General features: G+C 41.1%; 1 protein-coding gene across 5 annotated transcripts in view; it reads left to right on the top strand.

Moving 5' to 3' along the window:
- The first annotated feature begins 549 nt into the window (after positions 1-549).
- ppp1r12a (protein phosphatase 1, regulatory subunit 12A) overlaps positions 550-20,615 on the top strand; it is a 55,655-nt gene continuing 35,589 nt past the window's right edge. For all 5 annotated transcript variants that reach the window (XM_034112423.2, XM_034112421.2, XM_034112425.2 and 2 more), the window contains exon 1: positions 550-883. In XM_034112423.2, coding sequence (XP_033968314.1) covers positions 647-883 — 237 coding nt within the window. In that variant the 5' untranslated portion in view covers positions 550-646. The remainder of the gene's footprint in view (positions 884-20,615) is intronic.

Below are 20,615 nucleotides of genomic sequence, written 5' to 3' on the forward strand. Positions count from 1 at the left end.
AAGTCAAACATCTCCGGATAAAAGTAATCCATCTCCTTGACAACTGAGCAACTCGGAAAGTAGAAAATGAAATTGGACCTTGTGTAGAGATTGTGGGCAGCTATTGATATATTGTATATGATGATAGCAGATGTTATTATTAGGAGAAGCCTGTTGATATGCGTTGCTTTAGTTATATCACAGATGTAGTAAACATGTTATGGTTGAACTGAGGGTGAACTTTTATTATGTACCCCCAGTAATATCAACAATAGCCTATAAAAAGGAGCAGATAGGAGATGGTACAAATATTTGAAACTGTATGTAGTGTTTACAGTGCCTCCCTCTCTACAATAGCAAGCTAGTTGAATATTATGTAATACATATTTTCAAGTACCCTTGTCTTCTTTGGTGTACACCGTACGGTCCATAAGGGATTACCCTGCTGCTCACTCTCTCTTCATAATCTGTTGATGATGACGTTATACTGCAGCTCCTGAGCTCCAGATCTCGCGAGATTATGGGAAACAATCCAGACGCTCTCTCTCTCTCGGTTTCCCCCTCCTCCCCAGCCCTCCCTTCCCACGCCCCAGTGCGCTGTGGGATAGTGGCACTATAAAGTATATCCTCTCTCGGAGAAAGATAAGAAGCCCGAGACAGGAGGGGGATGAAGATGGCGGACGCCAAGCAGAAGAGGAATGAGCAGTTAAAGCGCTGGCTGGGCTCGGAAACGGACCAGGAGCCTCCTGTTCTGAAAAAGAAGAAGACGAAGGTGAAGTTCGATGATGGCGCCGTGTTTCTGGCTGCCTGCTCAAGCGGCGATACCGAGGAGGTGCTCCGAATGCTTGACCGGGGCGCTGACATCAACTACGCCAATGTAGACGGTCTCACCGCCCTCCACCAGGTTAGTGGTAGCCTGCTGTATGTGTCAACGTCATTCACTGGCCCTGCCGATACTATAAAGACATACATATCGTTTTGCTGCTAGCAACTGCTTGCTCTGGAACACCTGTCAAATGGAAGCCATTCTCATCCCGTTGTTTACCTACCTAGCACAGCCGTCCTTTTCGACGCAGAGCAACGTTATAGATGACCACAGGGGCTACTCTGTGAGCTTGGTTGTGGGATTTCTAAAGTCATAACAGTGCTAACTGTGTATGCAGTTTTCAGAGAGCAATCGACAGTAAGCAACAAAGTTAAACGCTTCGCTTTCAGAACTACTTTTGCCCCAGTAAACTTGCCGGAGCTATTATATCCCCCATCGGTGGGGGCAGTCTAATTGCTGTACTGCTGCACTTCAGATTGCAACGTTGTGTTATTTATGTTGTAAATTGTATGGTTCATTGATATTGTTGGCTAAAACTAATTTCGGGTGCTACAATCCTGTCATGCTATGAGTTCAACGCAAATGTTGTCATTCATTGAGACACTGGTCCAAACAAAAATGAAATCCAGAACGATGGCTATTACCTGGCTAGCAGTAAAAGTGGTTTTGTTGATAAACCCTCCACCGCGACTGCGGCTAATCTCTGGAGGAAGCATAAGCTAACTAGCTTTGGATGCTTACAACGTCATTCGATTACAGTCTTATTTTATCCTTTCACAGCCTTTACTGTATGCGACATTTACGTTATATAAACACTGTGGACAACAGGGTATGGTATATGACTTCAAATGTCATTAAGTTGTTCATTATGTTAGAAGAGTATGAGCCAAGCGGAATGTATGCTAACGCTTCATTAGCAGGGCAAGCTAGCTGTCGATAGCTGTTTTGGAGATTTAGCCCAGGTTAATTCATTCGTTAGCTGGCTTGAGAAGCGACGTCAGCGATTATCGTTTTGTCTCCAAGTTTAACATTCTGTGACATTATAGTTACGAGAACATATGAGTGCCAAATACGTTGCTATTTGGCTGGAATGTCAGCAGCTAAGCTAACTATTTGCCCGCTGCCTACGGTAGCTGCGTTTACTAGCCTCTACTTTCAAAGCCGACTAATGAAAATGGCAGCCTGTCTGGGCTTTCGTAAGTCAGTTACACTGTGTGTGAGTCAGATACACCTAGTTTTAAAATGCCTGTCCATGGATAGGATTATTATGGTTTATAGAAGGTGCAGTAAACGTTTCATAAAGAAGAGTCCTGATGTGGCCAAGTTGCAGTCAGTGATGTGTATTACTGTACATACAACAGAGTAGCTTGACATAATTGTAATTGAAGTCATTATGAACAAGTCAGTTTAGTTAGGAATTCCTGTATTGTCTACTACTTGATTCTTTATATGCTTTTCTCTAGATGTTAGCTATTCTCTCTACCATTTACTGTTAAATAATTGGTATTATCCAGGAAACTATTACTGTACTGTTATTACATTTAGTGACAGTTGTTCTACATTAAATATATAAGTATAGTATATCAACACTATCAGCATTTATATACATACACATTTGAAAGGGATCTTTTAACTTGTATCTGGGGGCACAGGCTACATAGCTGCTTTTATTATGAACAAATCTAAGTTCTAGTTATTGCAAGATTACATGTATTCCACATGTACCACATTTCCACAGTTAAGAAACTTCCTCCCCCTATTTATTTGCATAGCAAGTGCTTGAATGATCTTTTATAATTAATTAAAGGTTATTATTTAATTACAATTCATATTAAATGCTTTTTTATAGATTTCTAGTGATGTCACCTTATGACTCATTTCTAAATGTCCAGTGTAATGCTAAGAGCGCCACCTTGCTAGACTTTGTTACACCTAATAAAAGTTTAAAAGCCAGATTTCTGAAATGGTTCATCATAAGCTTTATCTTTAGTTAGTGAGTTGATCTGTATTTTTCTCAGTTTGCTTTTTAATGTTGTTGTTAAATCAACCATCATTTGTGCTCAGTCAGCTATAATGAAACTTTGAATAAGCATGGCCTCCCCATGCAAACTCATTGGGTGGAAACACTGCCTTTTTTTGGGCTGATGTCCAGGGATGAGCTAGAGTGAGGAAAGACTTGCCGCTCTTCACACCTAACCATCTCTGGAGACAAGTAGCTGCCTGGTGTGTTTTTGTTGTAGGCCAGCTTGTAAACCTGGGGTTTTGAGATCTAATAAAAACAATTGTAGAAGATGAGGGGTATCTGTTTAAAGTCCTTATCCAGAATGTCAGCAAGGTCAAGGTAGTGATAGTTTCCAAAAATTCAAGGTGAAGAGAAGAAGGACAGTCAGAGGCATGCATGGGATGTCTTTTATGATAACTTTGTTGTGCTTTTGTTTTTAAAATACAGATCATACATTCATAACACGTTTTTAATTGGATCATTTAAAGTGAACTGCCCTATTCGGTTGTACGACTGACCTCCTGCTTTGTTGTGAAGTGTGTCATGTTGTTGCATGAGGACTCACCCCACTCTGGGTGCAGCGATATCACTCCCAGTGCTAGTGACCGGTGCAGGGTTATAAATAACCAGCGCCACCAATTCTCCTAACTGGTTTTCAAGAGATGATACTAAGTTTGGGTATGACTCAGAGTCTGTAGCTCTGCTTTGTAGTGCTGCCCTGGCATAAGCTCACAATAAGGCCAGAGGTTGTTCCTTTATGCGAGGCATGGGCCTTCTGTCACTGGAAAAATGACTTCTTTCAGAAGGACCCGTAAACATGTTCCCGTCTGTTGTTGTCTCTACGATGTGATTCATGATTGTCATTACAGGCCCGCTTGCACATATGGACGCTGTTAGGGATAAGGTTTGGAGAATTCACCAATAATAATCTGTGACTTCACTACTCTTTGATCGAGTTAAGAGCTTTATGTAGCTTTTTGTCATTTCCAAATCAAATGTCCCTTTTGAGATGTGATTGACTGAGACAGATTGGTTCTCCCAAATACAGACTGCATGCACTGGATGGTAAAGAGTATACAAGTGAATGGCGGGTTCAGTAGACAAGTGGAGATTCCAGATCTCGTAGGCTAAACTCGTCTCAGAGAGTAGCATTCCTAGTCCTGTCGTGCTAGCCCATGCATTCCTCACATGACAGTCGCTGGAAACCATGGCAAAGAGAGAGCAGAGCAGACATTCCTCAGCTGTCACCTCAACCCCTCCCCTCGAGTCCTTCTCTCTCTGGCTTGCCTCTCCCCATACAATGCCAAGGCCCAGCTGACTGTTGCCCACTAAACTCCATCAAGGCAATTAGTCCGGAGGTAACCAGGGCTTGTCGCTTCACACAAGAACATCTCCACCATGACCCTCACCTGAACTTTTTGTCTTTAGCATGCATGGCCTTTGCTGATCCCCTACGACCAAGGTGACAAGACTCAGCCCAGCTTAACAAGTCAGAGTAGGGTATTACAATGCCTTTGCTCTGTTGACATTACACACCCTCATTATGGCCCTGAAGTCTATGAACATTATCTCGCACTGTCTCCATAACGACGACTCGGCGAAGGTTGCTAGTCACTTGTGTTGGTGGATTTGCATGTACAGAGTGGGAGTTGCATAACACTGAGCAGAGAAAGAGTCTTTGGCAGCGCTCAGCAGTTTGAAATGAGAATCAGTTTCATGAATTTAGCAATGGAATAATTTTAGAGCATGTGGTGGAAGATGATGAGGTGGCTGTGTTTCTTTTTTTTTTACAGACCAGCATCAGTCATATTAGCACATTACATAATTGCTGTGGGTCTCTCATTACAGCCCCAACCCTGAGATTCTCAGCTGTGCCTGAGGATCGCAGTTGGCCAGTGAGAGGAGCAAAAGCAAGTGCGTTTGACCTTTTACCTTGCTGAGGGCATAATGGCACCCTCTTACAGTCCCCAAACCTCCTGTCTTTCTGCCTGAGGGAGAACATCCCTCTATCTCATGTGCTGAGGCCCCTTGGCCGAGACAAGCAAAGCATCACGTTGTACCACCGATCTTACCTGTTTCTCTCACCTGTTTTGCTAGCCCATACAACAGGTTAGTGATTTATCAAAAAAGGCTTAATCCACAAAAACAAATGTTACAGCTGCCTGCTGAATAACTCCCAGATTCGATGACTTAAAGATTACCTAAGATTACATTTTTTGAGGGTGAAATGTAATACACACAAGGCTCTTATCATCTTGTGGGGTTTATAAGGGTGTATAGCATGTGGCCCAACATGAACCCAGATGACGAAGAAATGCTCTTTTGCATGAAGATTTGAATGGGAATCCTGCTGATATTTGGACATTTACATAAAGTATTAATATACTGAATTGCAGTCTTTCAGTCGATATGTTGTCCATTGTTCAAGTGTCATGACGTTGTTGTGTACAGGTTACTTGCAACCAGGATGCTTTCAAGATTCAGAGAAGACTGTGTGTGGATCCAGCATGCCTGTTTCTTTTGTTGGATTTATGCAAAGAAAACCAGTACCTCAGCTGCTGCTTCTATGCTCTAACTAGCTGAAGAGTAATTGCAGGTAGATTACCTTTTTTAAAGTCAACTTGAAAAGGTAAACTGCATTTAAAATAATGGCTTAATAAAATGTAAATTACTCTAGGCTGTAACAAGATCTCGCTGCCCAAATTCCTGAAGACAGTACGAGCATTAGATATCAGTCTGCTTTAGAAGATGTCTGCTTTCACATCTCTTTTCTTGCAAAAGGTTTCTGGGTTCTTTGTTATGGTTTAAGGCCATCTTACAGTAGCAGCTAGTCACTCATGCATTTCTATCCTATTGCAGAATACATTAAAATGCAACTTAATAATTCATGCTGAGGAATCTAGACCGTCTAGATTTGATCGTTCTTTGTTTAGTTAACTGCCAGTCCTCCATGCAAATTATTAGCAATTGTCACATCATGCTGTAGTTATTAGAGATGTCCCGATCACGTGATCGGGGATCGGAGCCGATCACGTGATTTTCAAAAGATCGGAATCGGGAGAAAAAATCGGACATCGGGAATTATTTTTTATTTATTTTTTATAAAATATATTTTCTTTTATTTAATGTTACAAAACAAAAATGACCATGTTCACATCTTAAAGTCATCCTGAGGACTTAGTTTTGGTTTAAAATTACACAACATCATGTATGTGTTGCTTCTTTTGGGCTTGTTTTCAGACCTGGTTGCTTATTTCTCTGAAATCTGGCAACAGAGTGGGCGCAGTGTCCAATAGTAGCAGAAAGCTAACGAGAGGCTACGTTCAGCTGGTGACTCGGGAGTCGGGACAGAGAAAATATCAGGAGTTTGGAAGTATTATAAAATTGAAAGCGAAGGCAGTGTAACAGCCAGATGCAATGTTTGCAAGGCAGAGGTTCCGCGTGGTGGAAAGAACAGAGCTACGTTCAACACGACCAATCTAATACGCCACCTGAGAAACAAACGCCAACAACAACAGGACGAGTACACAGCGGCCACTCAGGTAACGGCACTGAAACAACCAACACTTTCAGAGACTTTTAAAAGGAAAGAGAAACTGCCCCAGAACAGTGAAAAGGCCAAAGAAACAACAGCCAAGATAGCTGAATTCATCGCGTTGGAGGACCAGCCGTTATCTGTTACCTTTTTTTTTCTCTTAATGCATTGCATAAAGATCGGATCGGGAAAAATCGGTATCGGCAGATTGTCAAAATCAAATGATCGGAATCGGATCGGGAGCAAAAAAAGCTGATCGGGACATCCCTAGTAGTTATTGTTTAGACAGGAGTTATGATTGTGCATCATTTAAGGACATTTGGTTCATATTTAAATTCTAAAAGCAGGAGCCTACACTGACTCATGTAATTTGGTTGTTTTCAATGCAAACTGGAATAGAATAATTTGTATTCAGATACTTTGTGCACTTACTTATTTTAATGAATGATCCACTCTCCAAACAGCATCACAGCTTTGTAGGTTCAGTAGTGGAAACATTATTTCATCAATCATTTGTGAACCACATGAACCAAAACAGGTCTGGCAGAAATAAGTTGTAACCTATCAAATGAGATCAGACGGATGGTAGGAGCAACATTATGACATCAAGAGAGAAAACATGTCTGGATCAATATGGATTAAAGCAACTGAAGAAACGGTAAGATGGAGGAGAGGGAAGTTTGATTAAGGAATGTTATGTTCGATTTTCTGCCAGTATCAGCCATTTTACATTTGAACAACAATCAGAATCAGTGTTTTGTGACCAGTACTGAAGTGCTAAAATGTGTGTTGAACTTAACGCAGCAAGCACCCGTGGGTGTCATGTCCCTGTGAGCTGCTTTGGGGGCAGTGCATTTGTCTGTAGATTCACAAATAGGAGATTAGCATGATGTCCTCAATTTCCTTCTTACATAAAAGTATAATCTTACATAAGTAAAAATGAATTCCGGTCTGCAGTGAATCACTGTAGCACTATTGTATCTTCGGTATGCTGCATGACAGATGTTACATTTTGAATTGGAGCCCGAGAACATGTATATATTACCCGAGTATAATTAGCAGGTTGAGCTGGCTCGCGCAGTTTCATTCAGCTTTCACCAACCCCATAATCAGCAGCAGGAAGTTCTTGTGGTGTTGTGCACGTCAATGCTTCGCAACATGCCTGGTCATCTGCTGATTGTGACGTGTTGGTGTTTTCTTTTACAATCACAATGAGAACATGTATATGACTTTTGAAAATAGGTAGCCACAGTGTAGGCAAAACAGGTTGAAAGGATAATCTAATGTCTTGCGGTGTAGTTTATTTGTAGTATTTTATAATGTAAATCAAATGTTCATATTTATGTCCAATGTATTAGACTCGTAAACCAACACAAAGAGTCTAAAGCCACTGAATTGTGACATGTTACATGGATACATGAGTATTGTGTCTTGAGTGAGGTGATGTACGATCTCATATTTATTTTCTTTCTGTTTGCTCAGAAACTAAACATGAAGCTGCCGTTCACAGGAAGGACGGTACTGTAATTTACCTCTAAAATTTAAAATCATGCATATCTCAGTTGATTCTGGTCTACATACGTCTCCTATTCAACTCTATATGACACTGCTGTGATAACGCATAGCAGGGATAAAATGCCAAAGGCATCCCCACCAGAGGATCTGGAGCGGTAAGGGTTCTCTGAAGTATGTCAGACGAGCGTTGCTGCAGGTTGGAACTGGTTCACCTGGGGTCGTATGGAGAATTCCTCGGAAGAGAAAACCTGCTGCCACGTATATGATCTGTGCTGACTTGATGGCAAATCTATGGATTTAAACTTGACCTTGCCCAAAAGCACATTGTTGGGTAGTTTTTATTTTTTTATTATCAATATCCCACTTACCTTTTTTAGCCAGATGGAATTGACTACATTCATTCACAAAATATTTTCTTTTTCCCCTTTCTGTTGAATGTGTTTTGTTAATGGCCACTATTTATACCCAAACATAATATTTTAGTTCTTATCGTGGCAAGGTTCATGTTGTTGAGAATTAAAATGCAAGCATAATTGCCTGTGAGACTTTTGTTTTGGAACGGGTAAAATGAACCTGCTATGTGGCTTAACAGATAAATGCCCACCACTTGCTTTGCTGTCTACCCCCACTTTTTCAAGCCGTGCATAGTATTGAGCTGCCGTGAAATGTTTGTGGGATGACTTCAGCTTGTTTTTCCTCCCGCCCCGTGGCACATAGTGTCTGTCTTCTACTTCCGCCAGGTCTTCTCGAAACCGTACTGCTGTTGTTTGCTTGGCGGCAGTCACATGTCTCACGCTGAGTGTTTTTTATGAGCTGTGTTTTTGAACTGAAAACACCTGGTCACAGAATTCCTCATTGTCTTACAGAGCAGCAAGTACAATTAAGTCACAGAGCGCATCCATTTGTTGTCTGTGGAAGGGTGAGGTTACATTCTTTGCATTATTCTCAAAATGGCTGCATATTCAGCTGACGAAATTTGCCCATTATACACCGTCTACATGTTGTGTTGTTAATACTCAACGTTTTTATTAGGGATGGCATTATCTCATTGTTGCTTCCACCTGGCATGTATATCACCAGTAAACCTAATATTTTACTGATGCAACATTGGCTTTCAAAAGCGAATTCAGCTGACAAGCTTTTACATTGCTGCATCTCAAAGTGTAAGGCTCTCTTTATACCTGATTGGCATTGATTTTTGTTAGCGCTGAGCCAGGAGTGGACATAAGATTGAATGAACCTGCTGCTTTCCATGATGCTACCCCATTAGTGTTCTTGTGAATAAGCGCATGCGAGTGAGATAAATAGCAGTGTCAGTAAAAGGGCCTGGACCATGACAGCCTGAGTACCTTGGCTCATGATTGAAACAGCCTTACATAAGTATAGCCTCTTTGTTAGCTTGTGCTTTTTCTATTAGTATGTCTGTTTTTTATGTTTGAATAATCCACATTGTTTTACACCTTGCTGCCAAATGTCCCTCGAGAAAAATTAAGATTTTACTGGCTAGCTAAACATTTGTCTTTTACTAAACTCAACGTTTCTTGTTGGCGCCATACTAGATTTTGTTGACGGAATATATTATTCATGAGAACTCTTAACAATATACTCTTGATACAAGATATGAACTCACGTTCTTGATTGAAATCAGGTCTAGTGGAAAAAAAGCCTTTTGTTTATCAAAGAGAGGCTATACAAATCTTACAAAACCAATTGGAAAGTAAGATGCAGTGAAATGTATGTATTTACAGTGCCCTCAAACAATATTTTATCACCATGTTTTATAGAGCATAAATGTCAGGTTGAGACGTTAATATGCAAATGAATAATTAATGAACCACAACCATTTGTGCTAAAACACAGTCAATGTACAATCCTCAAGGTCTAGGCCCCTGGTTGTTTCATAATTGATTGAATGTATACATGGATTATCTGATACAGGGAAAAAGAAAAAATCCAAAGGAAAACCTTTGTTTCCAGCATGGGTCACAGATTTAGTAAGACAAAGGAAAATACTTGGCATTCAACGTAAAACATTTATACAAAAACAATCACCACCATTTCAGATGAATAACAATTAATGAACATGTTAAATGTACATGCTTGAATTTTGCTCCACTGTGCAGGACTCTTATTTAGTGATACATCATAGTTTTCTGTCTCCTATCAGAGTTTACTAACTGACAAAGTTTGTGCAACATCATTTGTCATCTCTCGGCCACTCTGTTAGATTTAAAAACGCTGACATTGATCATTAAAGGTGGGGTAGGTAATTTTGGAGAAGCCAGCTCGAGTGCGCTAGAATTTGGAAATACACAGCCGGAAGAAATCTGCCACTTCCTTACAGAGCCCCTCCTCCAACACACAGGAACGCGCACATGACCAATGAGGGCACGAGATAAGTTTGTGCACAGAAGGAAGGCTGACAGGCAGGTAGGCCATCCAGTTATTTTAGCCGGGCCGGCTAAAATGATTGGTCGTGCTTTTTACAGCGCCACGGCTTCCACAGATGAAATGTTATGTATTTTTTTGTCAAAGCACTTAATATATTCATTGCTATTGGGATGTTAAGAGCATTCCATGGAATATAACAAAGTGTTTCTGAAATAAATTACATACCCCACCTTTAATCAATTATGTGTTTTAACCGTCACAAAAGTGAACTTGCCTAATATATATCCATCCATTGTGTGTTGTTCAGGTTGTTGCTCTTGTGCTGTGCGTTTTCAGGCCCAGAGCTCGGGGAGCTCGTCTTTCCTTACTGAGGTAGTGATAGTAGGAGTGGTCAGGGTGTTGGAGATTTCAGGCCAGAGAGGAACAGGAAGTGGCTGTTTATTTTTCTCATTTCCTCTTTGAGGCTCCACTAGTGAGCATGCTTCTTCCACTCCCTCTGCCTTCATATCTGACATTACCCTAACATAGACACATGAACACAATGTAAGATGAAGCTATCTGCACTGCCTTGCCTGATGATTGACATGAAAACAGGCAAACAAATATGCATCCTAAAAGTTACTTATATGGAGCAGCCTAATGTCTGTTTTGTAACGGTATATTATCGTCTTTTATTTGAATATAATTTTATGAATACAATTTCCCTCCTAGTTGAGTCTTACTCTGGACTGAAGTGTTTTATATAGCTGCACAACAGATGAAAGCAAGACAAATAACCTTATTGACAAGATACATTTCCAAAATATAAAGTAGATGTACAGGTTTGTTCTGCTTCTTTACATATTAGCACTGTGACTAACGTTCATATAATTTTGTATAGATGAGATAATATAATTGACAGATCTGTATAACTGAGTTTCTGCAGGAAAAGTCAGGGAAAAACACTACTTTTATATCAGTTTATTAAAGATGTGTCGATACACAAAAAAAAAAGCATAGAAATCTTAGTTGGCTCAGAACAAAACAGCCAATTTGTCAACTAAGAAGTGGCAGCCCTATTACATGAGGCAGATGTTAAAGTAGACATTACATTATAATCATTCTATTTTAGTCCAATCAAAACTGTGAAATGAGTCTCTCCTTTGTGACTGCATACTAGTGGTTCAGCATTTGTTGTGATGCATTGAACTTTTGTGATCCATATTTGTGCTGGTAATGGCTGTAAATGAGTCGAATGCCTGCAGGGCAGACCCTTGCACCCACATACTATCCATTTAACCTCTTTGGCTCAGAGCTTGTTGGCATGAGTGATGGGTGCCAGTACACTGGGGTAAGAGGAGGGGGGTGCACTGTGGACCAAACTCGATGCCTCTTTGGTAGATCGACTGTCAGTGAGTGCTGACTGAGCTTTCTACTGTCCTCAGTATAGTAGCTTCCACATAAGGGTTCTATTATATGGAAATATCAACGGAGGTTGTATTCTCCCATCTCTCCGCGGCTATCTGACCTCTCTTCCCTCCCCGGTGCCCCTTCTCGCCTTTGGACCCCTCACATGGAAACTCATTTGGCTCTCAAGTGGGGCTATTGTTTTGGCATCGAGCAAAGGCCCAAGTGAAACATACAGTTACGATCTTGCCGGCATCCCCCCCCCCCCCCCCCCCCCCCCTCTCCCTCAATCCTGGTCTGTTTTTTCCATGGGAATCCCAGGGCCATATATGGTCGTCCTCAGTAGCAGCGGCAGCAGTTAGGGCAGTGAAGGCTGTGTGTGCATGTGTGTAGTCTGGTTACAGCTCCCAACAGGCCTCATCTAGTGGAGGGACCCAGCTGGTCTCCCCGCAGCGCTCTAACCCTCCCCCTCTTACCCTCTGGCCTCATGAACCCTGCCAATAGCACAGGAGCTGCGAGCTCTTTGTCTCAGGCGTAAACACACAGAGGTACACCTTTTTTTTATATAGAATGAAAATTCACACTAAAATCTCACACAATTATACATGGACTATTCCTTATTGAATTGCTTTTTTATTAATGAATGTATTTCCACTATGATTATTCTCTTTTTTACCACATCTCTCATTGTCTGGGCTGATCAGTCTATCGCACACACACATGCAAATGCAGACAAATAACGCACTCATACTTACATGCAGGCGGTAAGAAGGAATTCCTTTTGTGGAAGTGGCTGTGCGCCTCTGAGCTGATGACGTAGCCCATAGGAGGGGCCAAAGCGCTGATGCCTGAAGCCCCAAGGCTAGGAGTATTACTTATCTGGGAATTTCTCCACTGGTATGCTAGTCCAGGGCCTCACTGCTTACTGGTTCAGCTGGTTGCAGATAGAGTTGTACTAGTACAAGAAGGGGGAAACGAGTAAAGTACAAGTGAAGAGAGAGAGATGCCAGTTTTGAGCTCTCGAAGACGCTATTGTTTTGTAAACATGGGTGCTTTCAATGGGAGAAAACTGCTCTTTCCATTTAGAGGAAAGACAAAATTAGCTTTGTTGCAAGCGCACATTCTGAAAGCCCACAAGCTTCTTTTTTCCCCTCCATTTTGTACATGCAATGTTTGAGAAACATTACACCACAATGCCTAGATAATGTTTTGGCTTTCCTGACAGATACTAGAGGATTTCAGCCCTCATCCATCTCAACACAGCAGTTTCACTCCCCCCACATCCCCCAGAGAATACAACTGGAGAGGGCTTATTGAAAGCACCAGGTGATGGCAAGGGATGGCACACATTAGTAAAGTTTATCATGTTTTCCTAGAGAGAGTGCTGGTGATATCACCCTTCTCCATGTGCTGTGTTTTTAAAAAGGCACTGAGTTTGCTGTGGTTGTTTAGTTGCTTTGATCCCAGTCAAGTCCTGATTACATTTGAAGGGAGAGTTATTCGAGCCTTTTGCGGTTAGGGGCTTTAAGCAGCTGTTACCCTTCTCTTTGATAATCTCTTGTTTGTTGCTGTTGTACTTTTACATTTAGCGAAAGTAGCTTAATCCACAGACATCTCTTTGGGGAGTCTTGGTTGGAGCTATTTATTCAAAAGAAAATACATTTTTCCTTCTAAATAGGGCTGACAGGTCGATGTCTATGGATTATCCTGAGGAATCTGGACATTGTTTCTGGAAAGACATGTCACTGAAGAGTTGAGTATGACAGTATTCAATGATTTAGCACTACAAAAGAAATTCCATTGGCAAATAAAGCCCGAACCTATACTATAATGTGCTAAGGTTTAGATGCTATCAGGGAAAGTGTGTAAAAAGTGTTCAAATGTATGCTCAGGGTAAAACTCACTCATGTACATTAAACATCTTCAAATGATGTGGATACCTAGTTTCTGATGTCTTATTTCTATGTACACTGATTTATCCTGCAATACAGGTACAAAAAGCACAAAGCAGTAACGTGCATTTGTTTAACACATGGGTGTATTATTGTGTTTCCCAAAACTGTATAATGCTACGTACATCAAAGACTACATCATAGTTGCCTAGATGCCAGCATATGCCATGCCATGTATAAATGTTTGACTGAATAAAAATAGAAGCAACTGATTCACCGGTGAAACCTTCCAAAAGCTTCATATGAACTATTTTGGAAATGTGTCCATTAGACAAGAGTCTATTTGGGCTTTTTGAGAATAGGTGACACTGACTTGTTTGTTTTTGTGCTGCTTTAATTGTATTTGTCTGCATGTTTTTCTATGTAATGGCTATGATGGCCCCTTTTTCACAGACCTACAGTCTGAAATACACTTTTTGATTTTTTGATACCTTGCCACATGAACACACTGTTGGGTGTTAATGATGGCCATGCACCGTTAACACTGTCATTTATTGTAGAATAAATGCTAACAACACTATGGGGTAAGCTAACTGCCTGTGCCACTGGGTTCCATGCCACTCAGCAGTAAATGTGCAGGAGCCTGACAGCAGCTTTCTGCAGGGTGCCTCGAGTTGGCCGTCTCAGTGTGCTACTAAAGGAAGTCAAGGAGGGGAGGGGTCTTCAAGTGTCTCCTTGATGTGGAGTGCTGCTAAATGAAGCTCGGTGCTCTCTGCCTGATGGCCCCGAAGATAATAAACCTACCCTTTAATACACACACAGTAGCTATAGGCCTTTACTATAGCATGAATAGACTTCCTATTTAAAGTGTTGTGTCTGGGCTGTCTGACTTCGGAAGTGAAGCATGAGGTGCAGAATTTATGCATGTTGGTTTTGTTGCTTATTGGTTGAGCCACTTCTATTAATCGTTGCAGCTTTAGATGTTAGCCACATCTACATTTTTCATTGGATATGTATAAAAGACACCGGCCTTTTTACTGCAATAAGTGGAAGTTACTGTACTGTGAATTTAGAACACATTAGTTACAGTTTTGGGTGGCTTACTATCACCCGCTGGCTCCTGTATTTCTTTAAGTGCAGTTTGTTTTGAATGATTCAAATCGAAGACAGTGGCACCCACATGATCACATAACAAGACACCTCTTCTTTGCCAGAAAAGGTCATGAGAATCTCTCCAATAACGTGTAAAAGTCATGCCTGCAAGAGATTAAAAAGAAAAAAGATACCTCAAGATACTCATTTCAACTTTAGTTTTTTTGTATGTTTTCTCACAGCAGATTTTCGTGCTGCCTTTAGGGGCCATCCGAGCAACCCCTGGGTGCTTTAAAATGAAGTCCTTTCTCTATTTATTTAGGTTTCTTACAAAAGCCTGACAAGGCCTGAACCCATGTTCCCTTTTTGGCTTTGTTGTCATGGCAACATACCGGCCTCCTTTCTTGGGTGCTTGTCATGGGTGCATTTTTGGGTCCGCTCCGAGAATGGCTTAGCCCATCTTCTTTTGCAGCACTGGTAGGGAGTAGGGCTCAAATTCCTCCATATTATTTCAGGATTAGACTGGTGCATACGATGGACACTGTATTGTTTCTGGCCTAATCTTCTCCATATTTATCCCCGCTGGCTTGGAGAGGTTTATTAAGTTAATCTCTTGATAATGTCTATAATCATCCCCACACTGGTGCAGTTAATTGATGGGGTGTTTGAAATGGGACATATGCACATTGTTCTTCCTTGTTTTATCTTTCTGTTTCTGAATTTGTTATCCAATTGCCGCTCTCCTTTTCTTCTTTTTTTAACAACTGAGGCATTTATATATATATATATATATATATATATATATATATATTAGTGCTGTCAAAATTATCGCGTTAACGGCGGTAATTAATTTGTTGAATTAATTGCGTTAAAATATTTAACGCATTTAACGCATGTGCAGAATGGCCCGCCCCATACGTGCCACCAGTGGCAGCGCCAGGGTATGGCTGGGGTAGGCTACAACCATACCAAGAAATGGCTCAGCCCCACCATGAAAAATGATGTTAAAGTAAGCAAAATAAAGTCTGCCAACTCGCGCGGAGTAAATTGCACAGACAGCCGTTAGTAAGATTGATTTCAGTAGCCACGGTTTTGAAAACTTTTGTCACGTAGTGATCGTCTTCTCAATAGAACATCTTTGATAACGGCGCGGTGTTGTTGCAGGAAGTCCCGACGGAGAATACTCTTGCTGTAGTACAGGGCAGAGCCATATAATAGTAATAGTAATAATAATAATAATACATATAATAGTAATAATATGGCTCTGGTACAGGGGTGCACATAACTGGTACGCAGGTTATGTGCGTAATCTGAAATGCGTACCGTCACTTGTGTCACAAAGCGCATTTGCGTACCGACGTACTTGTGAAGCTTTTCCAGAAGGCGGTTAGATCACCGGACGACAGAGTCGGTCTCCGTGTGCACAGACAGGGCTGCTGTTAACGTCGGTCTGTACAACGGAACTGTGCCAAAACTACCCCAACCGGCTGCGGAGGGAGACTCCCCCCTTCACTGGAGAACTGCGCTAAAACAGCTGATTTCTTCCCCCCCCCCCCCCCCCCCCCCCCCTCTGTCGACTTTCCTGAAGTACCCCCCCGTTGATAGAAATCAACACGTAATGAATTAAGACCCCACGGTTTGATGATTGATAGGTGTGTGGGTTGTCTTTCATTTTGACATGCAGAAAAATGTTATAATAAACATAGATACTGTATGTTAAATGGATATATCCGCCTTCTTCCATTTATCTTTACATTCCCATAACAATATACATAAATAAATGGAATATTTTGGACATAGTTCGAATGGTGATTAATCATGATTAATTAATTTTTAAGCTGTGATTAATCTGATTAAAAATTGTAATCGTTTGACAGCCCTAATATATATATATATATATTAGGGCTGTCAAACCATTCGAACTATGTCCAAAATCAGCTGTTTTAGCGCAGTTCTCCAGTGAAGGGGGGAGTCTCCCTCCGCAGCCGGTTGGCGTAGTTTTGGCACAGTTCCGTTGTACAGACCGACGTTAACAGCAGCCCTGTCTGTGCACACGGAGACCGACTCTGTCGTCCGGTGATCTAACCGCCTTCTGGAAAAGCTTCACAAGTACGTCGGTACGCAAATGCGCTTTGTGACACAAGTGACGGTACGCATTTCAGATTACGCACATAACCTGCGTACCAGTTAGTTATGTGCACCCCTGTACCAGAGCCATATTATTACTATTATATGTATTATTATTATTACTATTATATGTAATGGCCATATTATTACTATTATATGGCTCTGCCCTGTACTACAGCAAGAGTATTCTCCGCCGGGACTCTGCAACAACACCACGCCGTTATCAAAGATGTTCTATTGAGAAGTCGATCACTACGTGACAAAAGTTTTCAAAACCGTGGCTACTGAAATCAATCTTACTAACGGCTGTCTGTGCAATTTACTCCGCGAGTTGGCAGACTTTATTTTGCTTTAACATCATTTTTCATGGTGGGGCTAAGCCATTTCTTGGTATGGGTGTAGCCTACCCCAGCCATACCCTGGCGCTGCCACTGGTGGCACGTATGGGGCGGGCCATTCTGCACATGCGTTAAATGCGTTAAATATTTTAACGCAATTAATTCAAAAAATTAATTACCGCCGTTAACGCGATAATTTTGACAGCACTAATATATATATATATATATATATTCAGCATTTTGACTGCCTTTTATTTAGAAAGATTTGGCTTGATGACGTGTTAATGTTTTTCTATACCAATGTTACGTTTTTTCTTTTATAAGGCATGTATATGTTTATTGTTGTTTCAGGCTTCCTTGGGGTGCATTACCTTAGGCGCGTTCACACCAAGTACTTTTCCCAGGAACTTAGTTCCGACACCTCCTCATCACGCCACCGCTCCCATGTTTTCTTTTGTGTTGCCATAAGTTAGTCTCTCTCCGTTGGTGCGCTGGGCTAATGCTAATGCGAGCAAATAAAATGTCGGCTTCACAAACCTTTTCAGAGTTTTACAGGGCGTGGTTTGTAATTCGCCCAGCCAATCAGAAATGTGAACCTTTTTCTCCCCAGGAAAGTCCCTGACTAAAAAGGGGTGAAAAGGTTCGCAAAAAAAGTTCTAGTTCCAGATCTTTTTGGTGTGAACGCAAAATCCCAGGAACTATCAGAACTATTCCTGGGAAAAGTACTCCGGTGTGAAAGCGCCTATTAACTCCGGATGGCTAGGGACTACTTTCTCTTCCCTGCTTTTTCAATTGAGGCAGGTTTTCCCTTGACACCTATAGGCTGACCACCCAGTAATGTCTAGCTTTAAAAAAAAAAAAAAGTGTATGTGCTCCTGTCAGCATATACTAGCTTATAAACAAAGAAGACACATTTTGTGATTCAGAGCCAATGTTTTGAAGAGTTGGAAACGAACATGGTAGGAGCAGTCCTGTGTTGTGAAATAAGATGCTAAGTGGTCTGTCACTACCTCAAGGGTCAAATGCGTTCCGTTGAAGCATTGCAGTAGATCCTGCTACACAGTGCTTTCCTACTGTAAACCTAGAGAGCCTGTCATTATGTTTCAGCCTTACATCACGGTTTAATGTGACGTGATTCACTTAATTTTAGTCTCCAGTGGGATATTGCCAGCAGCGCTCTCTCAGGGAAAACGGTGTAATGATACCTACTTTATGTGGATTATGGATTTTCTTTTTTATTGAATTTGACCTTTCACTTCTTATGACCACTGAGTTTTCAACGTTTCATAACAATGAATTTATAATTAGGATTTTCTTTTTTACTGCATTGTTGCTTCACTGCAAACCAAATCCCAAAGCCTAATGGATAAACTGTTGTTTTTTCCAGATGCTGGTCCACATAATGTACATTAAACTCAATCAATTAAATGGAGCGTCCTGTGTCCATTGATTAGGTTACTACTTGCTGCTATGTCAACTTCCCAGAAGCCTCGGTTTCCATTAGAGACATCTTTATCGGAGAGTCAAGGCTGATGCTCTAGTCCTCTATGGAAAACTGATGGGATACATGTCTAACATGCAGTGGAGGAATGGAGTTTAGCAAAGCAGTATCCTGTCTCAATTAAATTCAGGTTTTTTGTAAGTCTACTATACGTGTGATATTGTTTCTCCAAGAAGGAATACAAGTATAGGGGACATCATCAGGTGTATAAAATGTCAGAAAATAGCTAAATATGGCCATCCAAGTTTTAAAAGTCCAAGGTAATGTCTTTTTTTTAATGTCTTTTTTAACCAGGAAAAAAAGCAGGAAGTATCTATTCAAGAAGCTGAAAGGGGTATTTTTTGTCATTTAAGCATGCAAATTGGTTTTCAATTATAAAAAATGCTTTGCATCATCGACTAATCGCAGGTCTAATGTAGAATATTCTGTATGTGCTTGTGTGATTTAACGTAGGTTTGTTTTATTTTATTTTGTTGCCTTTGTTTTTTATTCCTTGCAGTACCGTCCATCTTATTCCATTTATGATTTACAAGGCATCTTCTCTTCTCCCCCCTCTCACACACACAGGCTAAACAGGTTTAAATGTCAACGTGTCTGCTCGAGAGTGAGTCATTACATGTCTGAATGTTTGACTACGAGCACCACACAGCTCCTATATGTCATTCTGGGGCTGATTGGAGTGTGAGAGACAGGATTAAGCCCCAATGTTTCTTAATATAACTTAAATTAAGGGTCAAATCCCCTCCTCTGAGACGCCTGACACACTCCCTCTGCGTGCTGTCAGATATACATACCATTTTCTTTGTAGATTAACATGGATTTAAATGCAAGTGTGTTATCCCCCCGTCGGCAGAATATTTGGAGGCCGCCACCATTTTAGAGGAATAAAACACAGTAAACACCATGATACTTTCTTCTTTTTCTCGTCCCTCTGGCTACTACACTGTGCATACTCTTGGCACCTGTCAGCCACACACAATTACAGCCATTAAGGGATTACCTTTGTTGGGCTGTAGTAGTTGCTGGGAGGGGCCAGTGGAGCCAGGCTGGTGACGCACTGAAGGGGGAGGTCACCGGCAGCACTGAGTTCGCCTTAAGGGGCTTGTTTCCATTCTTGGAGAAGGAGAAGACTTTGAAGAGATAATAAGTGTGTGGGGAATGACTGAGGGGGAGGATTTAGGTAAGGGCAAAGAGGACAGTTCTCAGATGAGGCAGAAAGCCGTAACAATCCTTTGTTTCAGTCCCATTTCCGCTGTGCTTTACATGTTAGCGGTACCTGCTACACTAATTCAAGACTGAGTGATTTAATGCTTTGTGTTGCATGAATCACCCAATGTCTTTCGTAACAAAAATGTATTTTAAAACACGGCAAGGAATGGCCCTCCTGCATTTACACAAATATATAACCAGTCAGTATTGTGTATTTATTATCCCAAAACAAATGCAGAGTGCAGACTATCCCACAATTTAAAAGTGATGCAAATTGAAAACATTTCTGATTGAAATAATTTAGGATTTGTATTATGTGTTATTTCGCTTGTCTGAGGAGAAACGAAAGACTTATAAGAAAGTCTATACTAAAAAGGTAGTCACTGACTCCCCTTGCTAAACAGCCAGAAGGATAGCTTCTGTTCACATACTGTCTTTTTTGCCAATTCATCACCCAATGGTGCCACTTCATTTTTTTTGTTTCAAATCCCTCAAGGAAATGAAAGGCTTTTTGAATGAATTTTCTGAAGGACAAAACATAAATGTGAACAAAGATTTAAAAACAACTACCTTATCAAATGTATCCTCATAATGAAAACGTTAAATGTGCTAAGAGTGACAAGACATATCCTTATTAGTAGTCTTGGGTGTCCTGATACTTAATTTGACCTACAGGTCTGCCTTTACTGACATTACCAAAATGTGTTTTTGGATGTGAACCACAAGCTGCCGTGTGTTGGCACAGTGTAACCACATATGTGCAATTAGCACGCCACTTGACATGACCTTTCACTTGTCGTGAGAGTTGCAGTACTGTCAAAT

The sequence above is a fragment of the Pseudochaenichthys georgianus genome, chromosome 23, assembly GCF_902827115.2.
Source record: "Pseudochaenichthys georgianus chromosome 23, fPseGeo1.2, whole genome shotgun sequence".
Taxonomy (NCBI): Eukaryota; Metazoa; Chordata; class Actinopteri; order Perciformes; family Channichthyidae; genus Pseudochaenichthys; species Pseudochaenichthys georgianus.